This window comes from Muntiacus reevesi, chromosome 9, assembly GCF_963930625.1.
Source record: "Muntiacus reevesi chromosome 9, mMunRee1.1, whole genome shotgun sequence".
NCBI classification, from domain to species: Eukaryota; Metazoa; Chordata; class Mammalia; order Artiodactyla; family Cervidae; genus Muntiacus; species Muntiacus reevesi.
In genome coordinates, this window is record NC_089257.1 from 52,960,539 (window position 1) to 52,982,928 (window position 22,390).

The window sequence follows — 22,390 nt, forward strand, 5'->3', positions numbered from 1 at the left end:
GCAGCCTGTGAGGAGGAGTGTCACTGTCAGATCCCCGTTACAGAACAGAGGCAGGAAAGAAAAGGCTTTCTTCCAGGGCACGCTCCCCTGCCTGACAGACAACACGACCCTCGGTTTATCACGTTTTGTGTATTGATTTGCAGCTGGACTTCCAGTTAAAACAGATATAACCCCTGGGCCATCTCGATTATGTTCTGGAGCACGGCGTTCTTTCTTCTGTAGGATGAAGTGTAACAGGCCTTCAGTAAAAGTGGAAGACAAGGACTTCCCCTCCACCTGCTCCAAGAAAAAAGGTAACCATTTAAGAGTTCATTAAATCCTTTCACAGGTGAGGCTGGCTTTTCCCCAGAGGGGCGCTCAGCAGGGTGTGGGCTCAGAGCAGACGGGTTGCAGTTTTGCAGCCAGGACCTCTGTGGCCCTGCTTCTGTGAGGGCAGTTGGGGAGCAGCAGGGAGGTAGAAAGCCCTGATGGAGTCATGGTGACAGATTCATGGAAAGGCTTCCTCTCTGTTTAAATTCTGTTTGTTTTCATGTGGTTGGGAAAGAGTATTCTCAGTCACAGTTCCCTGCTTCCCCAGCACCTGCCAGAATTACCCTAAGTTCACCAGTGCCCACAGGTGCCTAGGAGCAGCAGACACGTCATTTCTCTTCTCTGGTGAAGTGTTTCTTCTCACCTTCCTGTCCCCTCCCACTCTGAACTCTCCTCTGAGTTCTTTCTGTTGGTTCCTTTCCAGCCTTCTTCTCTTAAGAGGAGTAGATACATACACAATCCATAGGTAATGTCATCCACACATAGGTGATACACGTAGAAGTAACCACCCAGGCTTCCTCTGGAATGTTAGTGGCAGTCCCTTGCATCTAGCTGTGTGTGCTAAGAGCCTGGGAGACACCCTCTCCCAGTTTCTCTCCCACCTAACCTGGGGTTCTAAAGTCTTGCTGCTGTGAATCGCCCCTGCAGAAGTGTGTTTGTTACTCGAGCTATCACTCGATCGAGGCTGCCCTGGATCTCATAAGTCTGTTGAAGTACCCTCCTCACACTTTCCAGCCCTTCACATGGCCAGACTGACCTTTCTAAAAGCAAATCTTTGTATCAGTCCCCTGTTTCAAACCCTTCAATGGTTCCCATTGCTCTTGCAGGAAAGTTTAAAATCTTTAATGTGACCCTGCAGCGCTCTCCCCTGACACTACTCCGTAGGTTTGAGCCATGCAGACCTCTGTTTGATGCCTCCAACCCCCTTTCACTCAACCTCTATGCACGTGGTGTCACCTCTGAAGGAAATGCCTCCCTCGCCACTGGCTCCCCTCCCTGGCTCTCTGCAGACCCTCCCTCAGAGTGGACCTTGATGTCTGTCACTCAGTCCTTCCGCCCGCCTTCTGTCTGCCTGTCACACCCTGCAGGTTTTCTTTCTAACACTTGCTTCCCATTGCAGTTATGTAGTTCTTTGTGCGATTATTTGTTTAAAGTACCTCTTCCCCATTAGGCTGTAAATTCCACAGAGGCGTGCCTGACTTGTTTTCTACTCTTTCCAGTAACTAGCACAGATCCAATGCTTGGTAAACATTCCATAAGAATGTGTCCACTGGGACTTCCCTGGCGGTCCTCCACTGCAGGGGGCACAGGTTTTTGAGCCCTGGTTGGGGAACTAAGATCCCACGCTGCCTGGCAAGGCACTGCCCCCCAAAAAAGATATGTGTACTGTTGAAATTCATGGATGCTCCACACTTAACATGTCTCACATTGAAATCTTTTCTCCCTCTCCTCTAAAACATACTCTGTATTCTCTCCCCTGAGTCAGCAATCTGTACTGGTAACCACTCAATCCAAAGAAGTTGGACTCATCTTTATTTTCTTTTTTCATACCAAATATTTGATACTCATACCAGATCCCCAATGTTCAGCTGAGAAATTCTCTTGCATCCTTTCTGCCTCTTCCTCGTCTTGACAGCACTGCCATTGTACAGTCCCCGGCATATCTTGCTGTATTACTATCCTCTTCCTGGCTTTTACTGTCTTCCAGTCCCCCCCGTCACTAAAGCATCCATATCGTGATGTGATTTTGCTGTTTCTCCACCGTAAGTGCCCTTGGAAGCTCTCCATTTCCAATCTGGAAAAGGTTAACACCTTTGTGAGCAAATGATCCAAGGCCCTGACAATATGCTGCCAGCCTGCCTTCCCCGCACTTACCCCCGGCAGCGCCCTTTTCACTTCACCTGCATGGAGCTCTCTGCTGTTTGCTGCACAGGATACCCCTCTGGGTCTTTGTACCTTCTCAGTCTTTACACATTCTGGTCCTTTAGCCAGTGCTCATCCTTCCCGGCCCTCCTCCTACACAGTTCTTCCGGGCAACCTGCCTCTGCCCAGGGAGATTGTGCTGCTCCTTCCTTGGCGTATGTGATACCCATTTGGTGTCATCATTGCTACGAAACACACATGACGCGGGATCATGCCTGATCTGTCTGTCTTTCTCTTTCACTTGATGCTAACTTCTGGACAGTAGGCTTTGATTTTTATATTTTCAGTCCCTCCCTACATCCTAACGCACGATAGGCTGCCTGTGCCTCCAGGCCCCAAAGCCCCACTGACATTGGACTTTGCTTTCCAGCAGATCGAAAAAGCTTCTGCACAATCCACAGTACAGGCTATCTGAAAAGCTGGCCACCCACAAAGATGGGGCTGGACGAAGACAACGAGCCAGACAACGAGGGGTGTAACCTCAGCTGCCTTGTCGCCATCGGACGGCTGCATTCTCACATGCTTCCACAGCCGGCAAACGGGGAGATCAGGGTGAAGTCAATGGAGTATGTCTCCCGGCACGCGGTAGATGGGAAGTTTGTTTTTGTAGACCAGAGGTGAGAGTCTGCACGTTACCCTTGGACAGTCTGGCAGCAGATTTTCAACCCTGAGTAAAGCAGAGCAGACTGGCTGCCTTTCATAAGGATAGAGAGGAGAAAATGATGGGTGGATCTGTTGAAAAATGAGACCTAGTGGGTTATCATCAAAAATATAGAGATTTTCTCCGTGTCATTCTTTGGCAGGTAAAGTCAGTGAAGTGGGGTGGTTTGATGTCCATGGCTAAAAGAGAAATAAGAGGCATAGCATGCTATCTGAATCTATGGAGTGTTCCATTAATTACTGTGAATTCTGGGATGTGGGACTTGGAAAAGATTATTTAGTCTTGAGCTATCAATACAGTAGTCATTGGCTGTAGTAACCCCATGTGGCAATTTAATTTAACCAATTAAAATTAAATAAAATGTGAAATTAAATTCCCCCAGCTCACTAACCACATTTCAAGTATTAGTAGTCACATGTGGCTTCCCTGGTGGCTCAGCTATGGAGAATCTACCTGCAATGCAGGAGACACGGGTTCAATCCGTGGGTCAGGAAGATCCCCTGGAGAAGGAAATGGCAACGCACTCCAGTATTCTTGCCTGGGAAACCCCATGGACAGAGGAGCCTGGTGGGCTGCAGTCCTTGGGGTCGCAAAGGTTGGATACAAGTTAGTGACTAAACAGCAGCAGCAGTGGCTAGTGGTGCCTGAATGGAACATTTCTGTCGTCACAGAAAGTTCTGCTGGAAGCACTGATCTAGTCCAGTCTCATTCTTTATGGGTGATGAACTGAGGCTCAGCCTGAAAACCAGCCCCCTCCAAGATTCGTAACTTGTTGGCAGTAGACCTGGACTAAGAACCCAAATTTCCACTGCTCTCTGCTGCCTCCTTACAAGTATCCACAGGCTAGTAATTTTTGTGGCTACTGGAAACAGCCCGCCACTAACTACTAGAAAAGGAGGCAGTCACTTCTCAAGGTCCCTGTGGGCCCCACAACTGGGGCTTCTGGTCACTCTGATAAAAAGCGGGCAGTAAATTGGAGAAGCTTTGACCTGGAGTTTAGAGTCCTACCACTTTTTTTAATCTAAAACAGTTACTACTTTTAAACCTAAAATTTGATGTCTTGTGCTAACAGCTCCTCTGAAAGTCTTTGCTTTCTCTCTCTGTTTTTGTAACCCCGATTAAAGTCAGCTTCATGAGATAGAACAAACCCATGTAATAAGCCCTCTGAACTCACCCAGCTTTGACCTTGTTTTCATTGGCTGTAGCAGGAGTCATCCACTGCAGAGATGCTGTTAATTGCCTGAATGATTTTTTCTTTTTTTTAAAAAAAATTTTTTTTCCCTTTTAGGGCAACAGCTATTTTGGCATATTTACCACAAGAACTTCTAGGCACGTCGTGTTATGAGTATTTCCACCAAGACGACATAGGACATCTCGCAGAATGTCATAGGCAGGGTAAGCTGCTGGGCTGTACACCAGATCCTAAGTTTCAAGTGTCCCCCTCCTTCTAGACATGTCCACGGACCCTTGCAGAGCAATCTGCCCCCGTGAGGTGGGAGTCAGCCAGCCCAGGGACCTGCAGGCCAGAACGTCTGGGAGGAGAGGATGCTGCTCCTTACCCCAGGCCCCATCTACCCCCTTCCAGATAACCCCCACCCCGACTGCCTAGCAGATCTCTACACAGGCCAGGGCAATTTCTGGAAGGCATCTCTGGTTCAGAGGGTTTCCCTGGACTATGTAAGGATTTAGTATGGCCCAAGCAGATCTAATTTTCTACAAATCCCTGTACTGCCTCCTGCATTTTCCTCTTGGTTAATGGTGCAGTTACATACATGGCCTCCTGAGACAGTAGCCAACATTGACTCCCTCCTTTACTCTTTGCTCCATCAGAACTGTTCACTCACCTCAGCCATGCATCTCCAAAGAGGCCCCTTTCTGCCAACCCCCTGGTGCGGTCCTGGTACCCACCTGATAATTGTGATGGACTTGCCTCTGACCCGCCAGTCCATCCTCCATTGCTGTCCCACTTAGGCTCTGACAGGCTGAGCCTGATAACTCACATCTTTGCTCAGAGCCCCCGCCTAGTCACCTCTGACAGATGCTCAAGACCCTTCACGTCCTGGCACTGAGCCACCTCCCCAGCTTCACCTCCCTGCCTGATCCCTGTATGCAGAGGCCTTGTCCTCCAGACACACTGACGTCTTACCATTCCCTCCCCCACCCCACGCCCTGCCACTCCTCGGGTAGCACTGGGTTCTTCCCTCCTTCCTTTTGGCAAACTTGTATTAACCCCTGAAGGCTCTGCTCTCTGCGTGGCTGTCTCTCATTCCTCTCCTGAGGGGCAAGTCATATCCTGTCTCCTCTTTTATCTCTAGTACCTGGCGCATGAAGCATACTTGCTACATATTTGTTACATGAAAGAATGAGCTTTCCATGGGTGAGATGCTGTCTGAATCCGGATGTCCTCTGGACATCCGGCTTTGTGATGGGGAGATAACATGGTCACTGTGGATCGTGCCTTCTTGTGTGGCGTTCACTTCATAGATGAATCCAGTTAAATGTCTAGAATGCACTGTTATTTCCTTCATATTATTTCCTTCATTTCATACACTCTGAAGAACAGTGACAGGTTCACAGCCAAATTGGAAGGCTCAGAATCAGGCTCTCAGAAACATCCTCTTCTCTGAGGGGCCACCTCCCATGGCTTATTAAAGAGGGGATGGCGATCCTTTTGCAGTTCATGAGCATGATGATTGGGTGTTCACGCTGCTGCGTGACATGTGCCTCCCTCTAAACCTTGTTACGACATCGGCACATTACCTGTCTGACGTGAAAAAAAAAAATAAAGAGGGGGTGGCCTTGGAGCCTGAGCACATTTAGGATTTGGTTAGTTTAATGCATTGTTCTGAGGGAACAATAATGTTCATGGTTTCTTTGTATTATCAGTTTTACAGACAAGAGAAAAAATTACCACTAATTGCTACAAGTTTAAAATCAAAGATGGTTCTTTCATCACACTGCGGAGTCGGTGGTTCAGTTTCATGAACCCTTGGACCAAGGAAGTAGAGTACATTGTCTCCACCAACACCGTTGTTTTGTAAGTGTCTTTCCTATTTCAGAAGCTCCCTTGCTTCAAGGAGAAATGCCTTGGGCCCCTTACCTGGGAAAGGGGATATAGGCAGCAACCAGTATCCCATCCTTTACTGTCATCTTGCTAATATCCTGTGAAGCCTCAGGACTGGCAGAAGCCAGAAGGTGGCTAACAAAGGACACGCTTCAGTACTCAGAACTCGCAGGCCCCCAGGTGCTGGAAAGGCTCTCGGAGACAGCAGCCTTTCCTTCCCGACAAAGCAGCCAGCCTTTGAGTTCTGCAGGCCTGGCATCCACTGGTGTCGCTATGGAGGGAAGGGTTGATGACCCTTGAAAGGCTCACCAGCCCATACAGGCCTTGGCGGAGGAGGGGTGGGGATCTGTGCCCCCCAGGCTGGTGGCCTGAGCACTCGCCGCTGCCGGAATGACGGCTCAAAGGCTGCCACCTGCTGGGCGAGCAGGGAAGGGAAGGCCCCCCACCCTGCCGCCTGCTCCCCTCATCTCCTTCCTGGTGATGTGCAACCCCCCACCCGTAGGTAGAGCTGACTGAGGGGCTGGGGTCGGTGCCTTGCCGGCTGCCTGGAGAGGAGCCTCGTGGCAGCGGCAGCGGCAGCGGCTGCTGCATCACCACCCCCGCTGGACCGCACCCTGTGTGTGCTAGGAAGGCCGGAGCCCCGGACGCTCTCCGCCGTGTCCTCTGACAGTGAGGAGACCCGCTGAGCCACTCAGACACTTGGTTTTCTGGCCTGTCCAGGTCCAGAGTGGACACCAGACACCTTGGCCAAGGTGAAAGGTGCACAGTTCTGGGCGGGCCTGACTCACGTTTCCTTGTTGCTGGGATGTTCACAGAGCCAACGTCCTGGAAGGCGGGGACCCCAGCTTCCCGCAGCTCACAGCGTCCCCCCACAGCATGGACAGCATGCTGCCCTCTGGAGAAGGTAACTATGTGCCACCGGGGCGCTGGGGCTTGCCCGTGAGGAGCTGCTTGTGGCCACCGCCCCCCGTGTTTGGGCTCCCCGGCCACCATATTCTGTGGAACAAGGAGGGGGGCCTCGCGGGAGTGATCACTAGGGACCCTGCCATCTCACTTTCTCTGTTGAGCTTGAAATACTGGGAACTTGGTTTTGCCTTTCCTGAGGCTGCCGGGACCCCGGAAGCCCGTGAAAGGCCAGCGCCTTGCTGCGTGTGCTGTCCTCCACGGTGTTGCCCAGCAGCTGTGATGTGAAGGGCTCTTCGGCCAAGGCCACTGGCTCCTGAGGTGGGAGGAGGGTGTCTGTCAGCACCGCGGGGTGAGCCGTGCTGGGCCCCCTCCCCAACCCGGCATTGGCCGCCGCTCTGTGCCCCCGACTCCTTCCTGGGCCTGCTGCCGCTTGCATGGCTTCAGTCCCCATCTCTTCGTCGATGAATCCTACATTCGCTCCCTCTAGGCCTGTTCCGCCAGCTGCCTCCTGGAGTCCCCAAGGAGGCACCTGTAACTCCACACGTCCACGTCGGTTTTCCGCACAGCAGCAGCCCCCACCCCCAACCTGGTTGGTTAAGCCAGAAACCATGCCTCCTCCCTCTCTCCCATTACCTGGAAACACGAAATCCTGCCCCGTCTACCTTTAAACCTCCCGTCGCCACCTTCCCCATCTGTCGCCTGGATTACTGCAGGTAGCTCCCCAGCCCTCGTCTCACGCTCCCCGCTCTGTGCCCCATCCCCCACCGCAGTTCGCTGTGCGGCGACCTCAGTGACCTGCGTCTGAGTCGGTCCTCTGGCGCTGCCCAGCCCCTTGTGGGTACGGCTCAAATCTGTTAGCGTGGCGTCCAAGGCCCTTCCTGGTCCGGCTGGTGGCTGCCGCTCCGTTTCATTGCTCACTCCTCCATCAACCCACTGAGTTTCTTGGCGTCATCTCCCAAGCTGTGCCCTCCTCGGGGCTCTGGTATACACCGGTGGCTGTGCCCGGAACGCTTTCCCTTCCTTTTCTTTCTGCCCCCCACCCCCCATACGTGCCCCTCTCACGAGACCCAGCTCAGAGTTAGTCTCCTCCAGGAAATGGCACCTGGCCCCGGACGCCTGGTGCCGCCCTGCCAGACTTAGCACAGTGCGCTCCAGCCCTTGTCTGTCTTACGTGTCTCCCACTTAGACTGTGAGCTCCTTGAGGGCAGGTATGCGGACTTAACCTCTGTGCCCCTGGCCTGCAGCACAGTGGCGTTCGGTAAATGTATGTGGCATGCATGAGTAATTAGAGGCCATGTATCAGCATGTCTGATCCTGGAAGGAAACGTGAGCTTTTTCCTGGCTGGAATGCCCTTTCCTGAAAAGCCATGGCTCTCATGTCCTCCGGGCACAACCCTAAGGCTGAACTTCAAGTGGATCATGGGAGGAACTGATTTTAATTCAACACGTAATGGCGTCTTCTCCCTCGGTTTTTCCCTTTCACACTCTCAGATTCCTCTGTTGTAGGTGGCCCGAAGAGGACCCACCCCACTGTTCCAGGGATTCCAGGGGGAACCAGGGCTGGGGCAGGAAAAATAGGTCGCATGATTGCTGAGGAAATCATGGAAATCCACAGGCAAGTAACACCTAGCTGTTCCCTTAAACCAGTGTTCATGCTGTGGCATTTTACCCCTGGGGGGACGATTTGTTGATGTCTGGAGACATTTCTGGTTGTCACAGCTGAGTGGGAGGTTGCTGCTAAACATCCAGGGGAGAGAGGACAGGGATGCTGCTTGCTAAACATCCTACAGTACGCTGGACAGCCCTCCCAACCCCTGCCCCCTGAGAGAGAATTTTTCAGTCCAAAATGTCAGGAGTGTCGGGATTAAGAAGTAGTGCCTTTAAATAAAGAAGCTGAACCTGAATAGGTCAGCACTAAAGGGAACTCTGGGAGGCCCAGCTTCCTTATTACTTTGTGTAGGACCCAAGGAGCTTCCCAGCGGATAGATGAGCGCTGACATCACAGGACTGCAGAAGCAGAGCCGTGAACTGCCATGATCCCAGCCTAACATTTCCGGTCAAAAAGTTGCCTGGGATTAGTAATAGAGGCCAAGCTAATCAGCTCCTAATAGAAACTTGTGTGGGTGGGCCTTCTTTTCCATATGAAAGAGGAGAAGCTCAAGTAGTTTACCTGAGTCCTGGGCCTCTGTTCAGGAGAGTCACTCAACTTCTTGGACTCTGTTGACTTAAACCATAAAAGGAAGGCAATTATCTGTCTCCCCCAGATTGCTCTAGGACTGTGAGAGAACTCAGGAAAGTTCCTAGAACTGACATGTGGTGTCATGTAGCGACAGAAACTGACAAGTGGTGAGTGCTCAAAAATTGTTAATTAATCCTAAGTCTTTAAGAGCAGTCATTGAGTGGGAAGCAGTAATTATAAGTCCATTTGAATTTAGAGAATGGAGAGGGTGGAAACCAGGTCCTTGGGAATGCAAACTTAATGGGACACAATCAAAGGATCCCTGCTGCCACTGGATTGATTCTCTGAGGAGAACTGGAAGCTGGCCTTGTTTTCTAATTGGCCACAGAGGGGCTCTTATCCCAGTGGGTAGCACAGTTCTGTTCCAGCCCTTCAGGAAGGACGGATGTGGCTGCTTCAGTCTGTTTCAGGAAGGAGATGTGGGTGGGGCAGGCGGTGTGCAGTGATAATGCGGGCTGATCAGCCACTGTGTGCATACCCAGTGCTTTGCTTGAAACCATCCAAGAATAGTGTAAAACAGCCCTTGATCTTTGCGAAGCCTATTTTCTTCATGATAAAAGCAAAAACGAAGATTCCTTGGGCAGAAGCAAACAAGGGAGGAAGGGTTTGAACTTGACTTTAGCTGAGTTTTGTGATGAAGGTGTACATTCCTTCTAAAAAAGATAGCCACATGTTCGAGTGGGCATGTAAGTGGCATATTCAGGATTTAAAAAAAAAAAAAAAAAGGCCACCTGCCTGGGCAGCTTCTTTGTAGGAAAGAACCGCAGAGCTGTGAATGGGAGAGTCCTAAGAATTCTAAGAAATGATGCTGAGAAGTTGAGACTGGAAGAAAATGTTAAGACCCCGTGCATTGTAGAGTGCTGAGCAATGTGTGTTAATAAGCCTCAAAGTTGGATTGGAATAGGAAGAGATGAAGGTGAGCATGCTTAATGAATCAAAATGAGGCTGACTCTAGAGTGATAATTGTGTTGAAAAAAGAAATCAGTAATTTAAGGACTAGATATTGAAGATGAAATAAGTAATGATGAAAAGGCAATTCCAAGATAGGGAAACTGGGGCAATAGTGGTTCCACAGATGTAGGTAGGGAACAGTAAGAGACATTCAATAATTTTTTCTATAAGCAATTAGTAGTCATCTGTATGAGTGAAGAATACCTGGTGTATAGTTGTATCCTGCCTTTGAGGAGCTTATGGTCCCAGGGGAGAGAGAGAGAGAGAGATCTTGTTTACTCAGAAATTACAGAACTAGGCAGTACAGCCAAGAGCCAAGTCTCCTGGGCAGTGGAGGGGTCCCAGGGTCACCCAGAAGCTGCATTCATTCATCCACGTAGGTGCTAAGAGCCTGGTAGTCACAGCTGCCACTCAAGTCTCCCTTAAACTCTAGCTGTGGTGCCCCGTCATGCTTTCCCTTCCTGAGGTTCTTCAGCTTGACAAGAGTTTATGTGGATTTATATTCTAAGTCTTTGCCTCTCTAAACCTACTATGCTGAGAAATAAGCTAGCTGAGAAGGGCTTGAACCCGTTTTTCATCACCTGTTTCCTTAGATGATGACGACTATGCCTGTAAGACTAGTTTCTAGGTGTGGGTGAGCTGCCCCAGCACCCTCCTTCTGAGCATTCACTAGCTAAGCAGTGTTTGTGGGTTAGAGGATAAATCATTTGCTGTGGAGTCTAGTTCATCTATCAGAGATACAGGTTGGACTTCTAAAGTTCTACCAATCCACTCTGAGATCTGGCTGTGAGGAAATTGGCCACCTACTTGAAATTCACAAACCTGAAATCTAAACTTTAATCCAAGGGCTTTGTCAGTGATAAGCTTGCCTCCAGGATTTTCTAGATCAGGTGCCAATGGGATAAATCCAGCTTATCACCTATACATAAAGTTTTATTGGAACACAGCTACACCCATTCATTTGCATATGGTCTTGACTTTTTTTCCAGCTATAGTGGCAGAGTTCAGTAGTTGTGACAGAGGCCATATAGCCTACAGAGCCTGAAATAATTACTCTCCTCCCCTTTACTGAAGGCTTGCCAATCCCTATTCTAGATCTTCTCACCTCCATCCCTCATCAAAACACACACACTCCACTGAAAAAAAGGAAAGGCAATGTAACTAACTCCTCTTTTCTCTGACAGGATAAGAGGGTCATCGCCTTCCAGCTGTGGCTCCAGCCCCTTGAACATCACAAGTACACCTCCCCCTGATGCCTCTTCTCCAGGAGGCAAGAAGGTAGGGCTGATGACTCTTAGACTAAGGCCCTTCTTCATGTAGAGAGCTCTTGCCCAAGTTCTGAAATACTGGAAGTGGGAGTATGTAATTGTGGTTGCTGAAACAAATAGGACCCTTTTTTCCTCCTTGAAGTAACTGCATCTGTGTTAGGTGAGGCCCAAAGCACCCCAGTGGACTAGGGAGGCTTGCTGACATCCTTAGAGGGTCTATCCCGTGTGAGCAGAGGCAGGCAGAAAGAGACTGTAAGGATTGGAGAGCTGTTAGTCCATTGCATGGAAGGAGGAATTCAAGAGCTCCCATGAAGGATTCACCGGTATGTAAAACTACCTCTTCTCTGCCAGGAATCTTCAAGGGAGAAAGTATCATTAGTGTCGAGCGCAGGCCCTGGAAACAGTGGTACCAGCGGTGCTTTGGAAGGCAAGTCATGCCTGTGCAGCTGCAGCATACTTAGGGATCTGCCTGGTTTTCTCTGATGGGACAGCGTTGAGTACAAGTAGTTTATCTCTTGCCAGCCCTAATGAAGAACTGACCAGAAGACTACACTATGGTCTCAGAAACCAATAACCTGTTTTCATTTTTGCGCTGAGAATTTGTAAGCCTAGGCCAATGTTAATTGTAAATCATAAATCTATTTATAGTGCCTGATGTTAACATAGGTTAGGATGACCCAGATGGCCAGCATCTTGAGACATAAAGTCTTCCTTCCCCTATCTCCCAAAACAGACACAGAGAAAGAATTTACCCAGATTGGACTCCTAAGGCACACACTGTATCAAAAGCAGGGCATGGGTTTTCAAAACTTAGCTTCTTAGAGGCTCAGGTTACCAGGAGCTGTGGTGCTGCCAGGTAGGGTGGGGCTGGGGAAGGGGCCAGCTGATGAGAAAGATAAGGTCAGGACTCCTGCTTCTACCAGGGTAGCTTTATTTCTGTTTTATGATGTGTGAGTCTTCCATAAAAATTTTTGTTTGGAAAAAGGTTTGAAAGCCATTAATGGGGAAGAGCACATTTGGAAGAGAGACCTGGGTTTGAAGCCTGCCTTTGCCATGCACTGGTGTGCGGCCTTGTATAATTTTTTAAGCCCTTGATTTCTCCATAATGAGGCTAATAATAGGCTAGGGCAGCCAGCATCTTTGCACATGAAGTCCTGTTATGAGAGGATATATGTGGAAGTGCCTGGTTGGTCATGACTTGAGTACAGCATCCGTAGATGAAGTCTGGCCTGGGCACAGCCCTCCCCACTGCTCACAGACTGAGCTCTTAGCTGTGTTTTGTTATATACTGCTAGGTTCTTCTTCCATACTGGATCCACCATCTTAGTGTAGTATCCTTTTCTCTGGGTCTCAATCCAACTTGTAGGCACTTGGCTTTCTGGTATTACCAAGAATCCCACTATTCTATTTTGGAAGGTCATCACTTCAGTGCTTAAATATTATTCAGACAACGTTCATATACACTCTCTCATTTTATTCTTACAACCTCATAAGGTGGCAAAATCCAGGCTACCAAATGGTATATGACTAGCCCAGAATTTAATAAGTATGGCCCCAAACTAAATTCAGGTCTCTTGACTTCTGATTCTTTTCACACCAACAACTGCCAGAGATCTGAATGTGTATTGTACATCACAGAGCCCAAGTATTTTTGAGGCATTTATGGAAAATGTTTCCTTTTCTTTGGGCTTATAAAAGTGGATCTGAGAAGAAATTCTGAATGTATTTTGAGTCAGCAGCAGCAGAACTTATAAGAAGGGCATCTAAACAAGACAGAGTTTAAAAAGACAGCCTTAACTAGTATACCAAAGTCACGAGAGTAAAGGTAGCCCCGGGGTCCCAACACTTCCCAGTCACTCTCAAACTTGGCAGGTCCAAAAATGAGTCATTTAGCCTGCCAGTTGTTTTAATTAGTGTCAAGCTAAAAGTGGGAAGATTAGTGAGCTTCAGATCCCAGGCGATTCTGGACATCCAGAGGCACCAAGGCAGGGTTGGATAAAGCCAAAGTTCCCTGAACATCATCTATGGTCTTCTGGTGGGGGTAATGGAGAGGGGAATCTTTTCAGGGGTCTGTGTGGGCAATAGTATTTTCATAGCAATGCTAGAAGTTTTTTGTGATTGTGCTGTTATGTGAACTGACAGTGCAAAAGCAATGTTGGATAAAACTGCTGGTGCTTTTGCAAAAAAAAAATCAAGCCTGTAAGCACCAAACTGTACTGACAGTCACTGTATTTCACCACTATATACTCGCAATAAAAAAACAATAAATTTAAAAGCCAGTTTCATTTAAGAATGTCCTTAATAAAGCAGTAAAATAATTTTATAAAATCCTTGAGTAAATCTTTTTAATAGTTACAGAATGAGACGTGCTTAAAGCACTTATGCTGCACACAAAGTATGATGGTTGTCTCAAGAAAAAGCACTTGTGTGATGGTTTAAGTTTTAAACTGAACCAATCACTTTTTTCACAGGACACCATTTTTACTATTGCAAACTACGGTTTTTCAGACTTGGGTATTTAGTATATATTTTCTTGAAAATGAGTGGACCTGCAACTTCAAGGAAAAACAACTGAGAAGTGATAACATTTTAGCTTTCAAGCAAAAGTTAGAATTTGGGGGAAAACTTGTATCTGCTGCTTTGAGCTCGACTGCTTGCCAAAACTTAAGATATTTCTGATCATAGATAATATTAACAGTGGTGATGTTTTAATGTTACACAATGAAGTGTCAACATTTGGAAGATCTGCATAACTCAGTAAACCAGTATTTTCCAAATGACCAATATATTTCAGAATCGTGTGAAGGTAAAAAATATCCATCCCAAATACCAATATATACCAGTGGATTTTTACAGAGTACCAAAATTTCATTGATATGGTTTCAGATTCCACATTTGCCTTATCTTTAAGAAACCTCCACCTGCTGAGTTCTGATGTAATATCAAAGAAGAATACCATGGTTATTTGAAAAGGCCATTAAAGTACCTCCCTTTTCCAACTGCCTGTTAATGAGAGGTCAGATTTTTTTCAGATATGTACTTCAGACAGCCTATCTAAACAGACTGAATGGAGAAGCAAGTGAGAATCCAATTAAATTCTGTTAAGCTAGACATTCAACTTGCAAAATAAATATATAGATAAAATGATACTTCCAACTTTTATTTTGGAAAATAGTTTTTTCATTAAAATGCTATTCATGTTCATGTGTAATAAGTTTATTATAATTTTTAGTGATTTTAACTTCAGATTAGTAATACTGTTAAATACAGCCTATATAAACAAAAGTTCTTTGGAGTCCCTAATCGTTTTTAGAGTGTAAAGTTTTTCAGCACTTTTTCAGAAAGTTGAACTGTGGAGATAAAGTTGTAATGCCATCTATTGGCAAGGCCTGGAATCACTGCCTCTCCTGAAATCTAGATGCTACCAAACTGTTTCCTCATCCACATCCAGATACTTCTCAGAGGTGCTTTTCTGTGAGAATCGAACATGGGAGGGTGAAGGGGGTAGACAGTTGAGGGAAGGCAGGAGTTCTTCTACTGAGGAGTGGTAATAATATTCAGTATTTCTCAGTAGCCTCTCTCAGAGCTTAAACCACTGGTTACTAATGTAGGCCCCTTGTGGGACAACTAATGACGATGAACTTCTAGTGTTTTGTTGTTCATTTGTGACTCCTGAAAGCTGTCTCTCTTCCCAGTATATAACCCTTTCTTACTGATTGTTCAGCAGTATCTGTTGCTGTAAGGAATCTTACTCCCTTACAGGGGAGGGGCCCTGCCCACCTGAGTTCATTGAGATTTAGTCCTTGGCCTTAGAAGACCATGTGAACAGCATGATCCAAGGTAATGAGTGCTCTAAGGATTTTATTCGGCCTTTAAATTGCTTGTGTGGGCTGAATCGAGTAAAGAGGATACTGGTTTGGGGGAGAGATTTTCTCCTTACTGTGACCATTCCTAATAGTCTCTGGTGTGAAATCATCCAATAAGAAACCAAAACCACCTGAAGCTTTTTTCTCCTCACCTTCCTCTTTTCAACAAAATTCATTTTCTTGGTGACACTGCGTAAAATACCGATTGAAACTGTTGATGACACGAGAACTTCACTTTTGTTTGTAGGTTTTAAATGGAGGGACTCCAGACATTCCTTCCAGTGGCCTACTACCAGGCCAGGCTCAGGAGAATCCAGGTTATCCATATTCTGATAGTTCTTCTATTCTTGGTAAGTAGCATTATTATCTATTGCACTGAGCTTGCAAAAAACATCTGGCATGATGTCAGTTTTAAGAACTGAACGTACAAATCAGTTCTAGGTAAACTTGTTAAGAACAAAGTAAAGGTTTAAAATTTATTTAAATCTTTACTACAAAGTTAAGTTTAATGGTTGGTTTCTGGTGGGGGTCCAGGTGTGTCTCTGGAATTCAAGAGGGGTTTCCAGCAGCCTGGACACAGGCTTTCTCCCGTTATGTGTAGGATTATGTGTGGAACATAATCTCTTCAGAGGGAGAGCTCATGGAGGTTCAGACAGAACCTAAAAGGGTGATCAAAAAGCATTTCAGAGGGTATTGAAAGTCACCAAGCAATGAAGAGTTTGCTTCTCCCACACTACCAATCTTTTTCCCTACTTCTCTTTCTAGATCTTTTCCCCCTAATCTCTGAAAGTCACTCAGTCATGTCCGACTCTTTGCGACCCTGTGGACTATATAGTCCATGGAATTCTCTAGGCCAGATACTGGAGTGGGTAGCCTTTCCCTTCTCCAGGGGATCCTCCCAACCCAGGGATCGAACTCAGGTCTCCTGTATTGCAAGCGGATTCTTTACTAGCTGAGTCACAAGGGAAGCCCAAGAATACTGGAGTGGGTAGCCTCTCCCTTCTGCAGTGGATCTTCCTGACCCAGGAATCGAACCGGGGTCTCCTGCATGGTTTTCCTTCTATAATTCCCTCCTTATAACTGGTTATCTCAGAATATTAAAATGAGGTCAACTCATACTTTTAATCTTTATTGAATTTTAAGTTGTTCCTTCTTAAAAAGTTGGGTCTTCCATCTGAAAAACATGAATATAAAAAAACAAAAAAATGGCAAAGCAGCCTTCTTGCCCTACTGTTAAGTTTAACTTTCTTATTAAAAGTGTACTTAGGAACTGCTTACTAAAGTTAACCATGCTTTGGTATCACTTACCAGTCTTTATCTCCTCCCACAGGTGAAAACCCTCACATAGGCATAGACATGATAGACAACGATCAAGGCTCAAGTAGTCCCAGTAATGATGAAGCAGCAATGGCTGTCATAATGAGCCTCTTGGAAGCAGATGCTGGGCTTGGTGGCCCTGTTGACTTTAGCGACTTGCCATGGCCGCTGTAAACACTATATGTTGCTTTGGCGACAGCTACAGTATCAAAGTGCATTACTGATGGAGTTATACAGTCTGTGAAGCTTACTGGATAAGGAGAGAACAGCTTTTATGTACTGTCTTCATAAAAGCCATCTCAGAGCCATTGATACAAGTCAATCTTAACTATGTGTAACTTCAGACAAAGTGGAACTAAAGCCTGCTCCAGTGTTTCCTCATCATTGATTATTGGGCTAGCTGTGAATAGCTTGCATTAATTGTATATTTTGGATTCTGTTTGTGTTGAATTTTTTAATCATTGTGCACAGAAGCATCATTGGTAGCTTTTATATGCAAATGGTCATTTCAGATGTATGGTGTTTTTACACTACAAAGAAGTTCCCCATGTGGATATTTCTTATACTAATTGTATCATAAAACCGTTTATTCTTCCTTGTAAGAATCCTTTACTATAAATATGGGTTAAAGTATAATGTATTAGTTAAATATTTTTAATAAATGTTTCCCTTGTTCTATAAATATTGTTCACATTTCAAATAATTAAGGAAAAAATGCTATAGGGCTAGATCATGATTTTTCCATGGTGGGTGTTTTATGGATGATCCACACCAAAAACATTTACAGTGCCTTTCTGGTCTTCATAAAAATTCTAGGACATACATAATTTTCCTTTGTCACTTGTTTAGCTGTACTGTAATATTAGTTTCTGTGAGAACAAAGATATTACTGCTTAAACACAAATGTCAAGCCCTCTGAAATTACAAACTCAAGATTAGACAGAACAAACTGGCTTCTCTAATACAACTCCTCTCTACTACCAGTTGTTTGGCTTCAAACATTAAGTGACTGCAGACTGAAAGCATCTGAATACTTGTGGATTTTTCTTGAACTGAGTCACAGAATATTAAAAAAACAAAACAAAAACATATGTGTGAACAATTTGCTAGGCACAACAGCACAGTATAATGAAGAAAGCACTGAACTAGTATCAGAATTTGGCTCCGAAACTTAAGGTTACTACAGAACCTAGTAAAAGTATTTTATCTTCGTATCAGGTTGCACTAGAAAATATTCCCTTTTCAGCTCTAATGATGTTTTGGATTTATAGTATATTTTATAGTTATTGGAGAATATAAGTGCCTCATCACACATATGTCAAACTGGAGTTCCTTGAGCTACTTCCTGGTTTCTAATTATACTGACACCAATAAGACAGGAAATCTGCAAAATACGAGACTGAAAATCTGGTCAAGATGCTTATAAAGATCAGAAACATTAAAACAATGGAATTTTATTTTGATGAAAAACAAGTTTACAATCATTTAGTAAATGAAGAGCAAACACTTCATTTGCCTATCCCATAACTTTCAAAAAAAAAGAATCATTAGTAAATAAATATCTGTGAACAGATTAAGGGTAAGGCAGACCGGATAATAACCCACCTCTGATGTTCACACTCTCTGCATGTGACTCACTTGAAAAGGATGAAAACGGCACTGAGATAACTGATAAGATATGGTTGAATCTCATCCTCATCATTCAAATAAGCCCAGTGATACTCATTTTTTGCTCATCATGGGCAGCAAACTATACACATTTTACTGAAGGAATACTTTGATAGAAGCACTTATTTAAATTATATTGTGCATCACAACTATAAAAATGGCTTGAACAGTTCCACTTAACCACCATTTATAAAGTGCAACTATATAATATTCTACAATTTATCTGGGGTGTGATGAATATCTAGACAAAGTACCCCAGCTGCCAATTTCCACCACTTCTGGAAAGATCTAGATGTGTGAAAAAGGACTGTCCCCCATACAAAGAACCAATTTCACAAACCTACTAGTAAACAAATACATTTATATAACTGGAACCTCAAGATGCTAGAGTTGTACTCATTTAAAAAACCATTCAGCTACCTTTGGTCTTTAAAAAAAGCCTACACTGCAATATCCTAAACATCGTCCTGTGCATCTCACAATGAAGAGAGTGGCCTTGCAGTGCAGGATGAGGAGAGTGCAGCGTCGCTGTGAAGAGTAGCATGCTATGGTTTCGGGGAACATCGCCGTCACAGCATCGGGTTCTGCGCGTCGGGATCGAGGTCACTGCTGCCAGGAGGGGCGTGGATGGGTAGGATATCCAGCTCATCCACTTGCGGAGTGGGATGCATGACCACCAGCTGGTCCTGGGGAATGTCTGCGGCAGCGGCGGCAAGGTTGGTGATCGACTTACTCTTCACACACTGGAAGTCTACATGCCGGCTCTTTCCTTCTTCCTTCTCCCAAGACATTCGAATAAAGGGTCTTTGGACATAGTTGTAAATCACTTCAGGGCGGCCCCCAGGCCTTTTCTTTACTTTTTCTTTGTAGGTAGGATAACCTAAAGGAGAGAAAGGTTTTAAAAACAGGATGTACATGCACACAGGTATGCACATGTGCACACGCACGCACGCACGCGCACACACACACACACACACACACAGGTCCCCACATTCCTCATTCAATTTAACCTAAAGAGGGTTACTATAGTTCTTGAACAAACAGATTAAAACAAAGAAGGAAACCAATATTCTCTTTGGTCATTAGTTCAACAGCAAGAAATTGAAATCCTACTGATATAATTCACAAAACCTCCCACCAACCACCAGAAAAACTTTCAGAAAGCATGGCAGGGCTGGGTCCCTAATACAATGGGAGGTAACCTAGTGCATCATGGGCTCTGGTTGTGCACCCTTGATGTCCCTGATCCCTTCCCTTCACACAATTATTTGGCCTCAGGGCCTGCAATTTACTGCCAAATGTTTTCTACTTTCTTTAAACCTAAATCTCATCCTTACATCATTTTGGGATTTTTCTTTCCTTTTTACTGTTCAAGTGGCAAGAAGCTGTAGTGATCTCCAGCTTCACCGATTGCAGGTATTTCGGTGTCTAGGTCAGCAAAGCCAATATTTTAATCTCGATATCATTTAAATGTTACTACTCTGAACAATCAAGTTCATTCAGACTGGCAGTTCCAAAGTAGCATAGACAAAAAAAAAAAGTTGCCTGCCATTTCAGTAAATAGAAATGTTGTGGCCATCAAGTCATCAGCCCCTGCAGCCCACCCCCGACCCAAGGGTGCCCCTGAGGGGAATTCAGGGTGGAAAAATAGCCCTAGATAGTTAAGATGTGTATCAAAGGAATAATTTCAACAAGCCCAGACTCCTGCATTTCCCCAAAGATAGAGAGGCACTAAAATCAATACTTGAGCTGTCTGCCTTTTGTGATTAGCAGTGACCTTTCGATCATTTTTTTCTCTTCTCCCAGCAAAAACTCCTACATATCCCAGCTCCTCCCCTACCTCCTTGGAAGAGCTTCTCAGAGCTGTCTGAGAGGCTATATTCAAGGATACAACTGACAGTAAGGTCACTAAATAAAACATAATTCTCAACTTCCAGGTTGTGCAACATTTTTTTTCAGTAGACACAGTTTTCCCTGGTAATTATACATCTTCCCTCTCTTAGATCGTAGTCACTGAAGAGTAACAACTGGTAACAACCATCCCAGTCTTGGGAACATTTCAGTCCATTTACCAGTAGGCAGTTTCTCTAAAGATATACTTTCCTTAGATGCTATCACAAGTTCCTTCTCTTTCCTACTAGCATGAATTGCTAGTTTAGACCAAGTACTGCCAAACATGTTCTATAAAGGGCCAGACAGTAAATACTTCAGGCGTGTAGGCCATATGGTCTTTATCACACCTATTCAACTATGCCATAATAAAATGAAATCAGCCACAGACAACACATAAAATTAATGAGTATGTCTATGTTACAAGAAAACTTGATTTATAAAAAACAGGTAGTAAGCTAGATTTGGCCTATGGGCCACAGTTAAAATCAGAAGAAAAAAAAACAGGCCTCACGTAGTAAGGGTTCAATTAAGGATTCCTGCATAGGAGTTTGTTATGCAGGCATCACTGGCAGCTAGTATATTTAGCCATGTGTGCAGAGGTGTGTGTGTGTGTGTGTGCGTGCGCGTGCACGTGTGTGTGTGTGGGGGGGAGTTGACGTGAGGGAGGCACAGGGGCAAGCAGGACTAAACACCTTCTAAAGACCTTGTATAGAATGTCTTCTTCGTTTCCTACTTCCAATTACCAACTGAAGGGCAGCTCTAGAGGTCAGAAAGGTTTCCTTTTCTCTATTCCCTAGTCCCTGATTGCTCCAGGACTACTAGAAAGTCTTTAAATTCCCATCTCATTGTATTCCAATCTCTTCTCCACACTGAATCACCATTCTTAACACAAGTATAATCATATTACATCCTTGCTTTAGAACTACCAATGGTTTCCTCATGCTTAAAGGGGAAGGTCCACACTCCCTAGCACAATGTATCAGGCTTTTTTAAACATAGTTCCAACCCACTTGTTATCAGTTCAAATAACTGTTAGGAGCCTGCTAAAGTAATTCCCCTTCCAGTTACAGTCTCTTTAGCTTTGAAATCAAGCAGCTAAAACTCACTGTTTGCAAAATAACAGAAGAGGACATATACTGGTGAAGCTTATGTGCCTTCTTTTTAAACCCCAAATTTCCTCCCCTCCTCTTCCTGCAAAGACCTTGTTTCTGGTCATTCTTCCCTGTATATCTCAGGACATCATCTCCATCATCTCCAGCAGCTCATCTGATCACTGATCTGAACACCGTCATCTTTGTTGTCACCATCACAAACACAGAAACTATGTGCTCAGTTCAGTTCAGTCACTCAGTCGTGTCCGACTCTTTGCAACCCCATGAATCGCAGCACGCCAGGCCTCCCTGTCCCTCACAAACTCCCAGAGTTTACTCAAACTCATGCCCATCGAGTCGGTGATGCCATCCAGCCATCTCATCCTCTGTTGCCCCCTTCTCCTCCTGCCCCCAATCCCTCCCAGCATCAGGATCTTTTCCAATAAGTCAACTCTTCGCATGAGGTGGCCAAAGTACTGGAGTTTCAGCTTCAGTATCAGTCCTTCCAATGAGATACCCCTCATTCAAGGTAAGGAGCAGCGGCTGCGCTTTGCTGGAGCAGCCGTGAAGAGATACCCCACGTCCGAGGTAAAAGAAACCCAAGTTAAGACGATAGGTGTTGCGAGAGGGCATCAGAGGGCAGACACACTAAAACCATAAACACAGAAAACTAGCCAAACTGATCACAGGACCACAGTCGTGTCTAACTCAATGAAACTACGCCGTGCCGTGTGGGGCCACCCAAGTAGTCGGGTCATGGTGGAGAGAGAGGTCTGACAGAATGTGGCCCACTGGAGAAGGGAATGGCAAACCACTTCAGTATTCTTGCCTTGAGAACCCCATGAACTATGTGCTAGGCCCTATTTAAAGTGTTCTTCATGGATTAACTCATTCTACACTCATAGTAACCCTATAAAGTACTTATTAATACTCTCATTTTAGATGAGAAAACAAAGGCAAAGGGAAATAAAGTGCCTTGTCCAAGGTCATACAGCTATTAAATCATAGGCTTTGAACATAAGCAATCCGGCTCCAGAACCTTTACTCATTACCCTAGGCTATGATATGCCAAGGAAGAGTAAGGGCATTTTAAAATAAAAGAAGGATCTCAGGTAGCATCTGTATAAATTCATTTAAATCACAAAGTATATGCAAACTTTTTAGATTGCTTTTTAAGTAAGATGAAGTACATGGACATTCAATTCAATTTGAAAATAAGCTATTATCATACCTT

General features: G+C 45.4%; 2 protein-coding genes and 1 non-coding gene across 9 annotated transcripts in view; 2 read left to right on the forward strand and 1 right to left on the reverse strand.

The window, feature by feature from the left end:
• Positions 1-17,186, forward strand: part of BMAL1 (basic helix-loop-helix ARNT like 1) — a 108,361-nt gene extending 91,175 nt beyond the window's left edge. For 3 of the 4 annotated variants that reach the window (XM_065943837.1, XM_065943835.1, XM_065943838.1), the window contains 9 exons: positions 144-293; positions 2,603-2,849; positions 4,182-4,288; positions 5,780-5,930; positions 6,773-6,861; positions 8,370-8,478; positions 11,238-11,331; positions 15,435-15,537; positions 16,518-17,186. In XM_065943837.1, coding sequence (XP_065799909.1) covers positions 144-293; positions 2,603-2,849; positions 4,182-4,288; positions 5,780-5,930; positions 6,773-6,861; positions 8,370-8,478; positions 11,238-11,331; positions 15,435-15,537; positions 16,518-16,678 — 1,211 coding nt within the window. In that variant the 3' untranslated portion in view covers positions 16,679-17,186. The remainder of the gene's footprint in view (positions 1-143; positions 294-2,602; positions 2,850-4,181; positions 4,289-5,779; positions 5,931-6,772; positions 6,862-8,369; positions 8,479-11,237; positions 11,332-15,434; positions 15,538-16,517) is intronic. The other variant, XM_065943839.1, reaches the window with a different exon arrangement.
• On the forward strand, positions 5,559-5,663 carry LOC136176149 (small nucleolar RNA U13). Its single transcript, XR_010664524.1, has one exon. It is a non-coding gene; the product is annotated as a small nucleolar RNA U13 (small nucleolar RNA).
• A 752-nt stretch (positions 17,187-17,938) lies between the features above and the next one.
• Positions 17,939-22,390, reverse strand: part of BTBD10 (BTB domain containing 10) — a 69,456-nt gene continuing 65,004 nt past the window's right edge. For all 4 annotated transcript variants that reach the window (XM_065943843.1, XM_065943840.1, XM_065943842.1 and 1 more), the window contains one exon: positions 17,939-19,052. In XM_065943843.1, the coding sequence (XP_065799915.1) occupies positions 18,742-19,052 (311 nt within the window). In that variant the 3' untranslated portion in view covers positions 17,939-18,741. The remainder of the gene's footprint in view (positions 19,053-22,390) is intronic.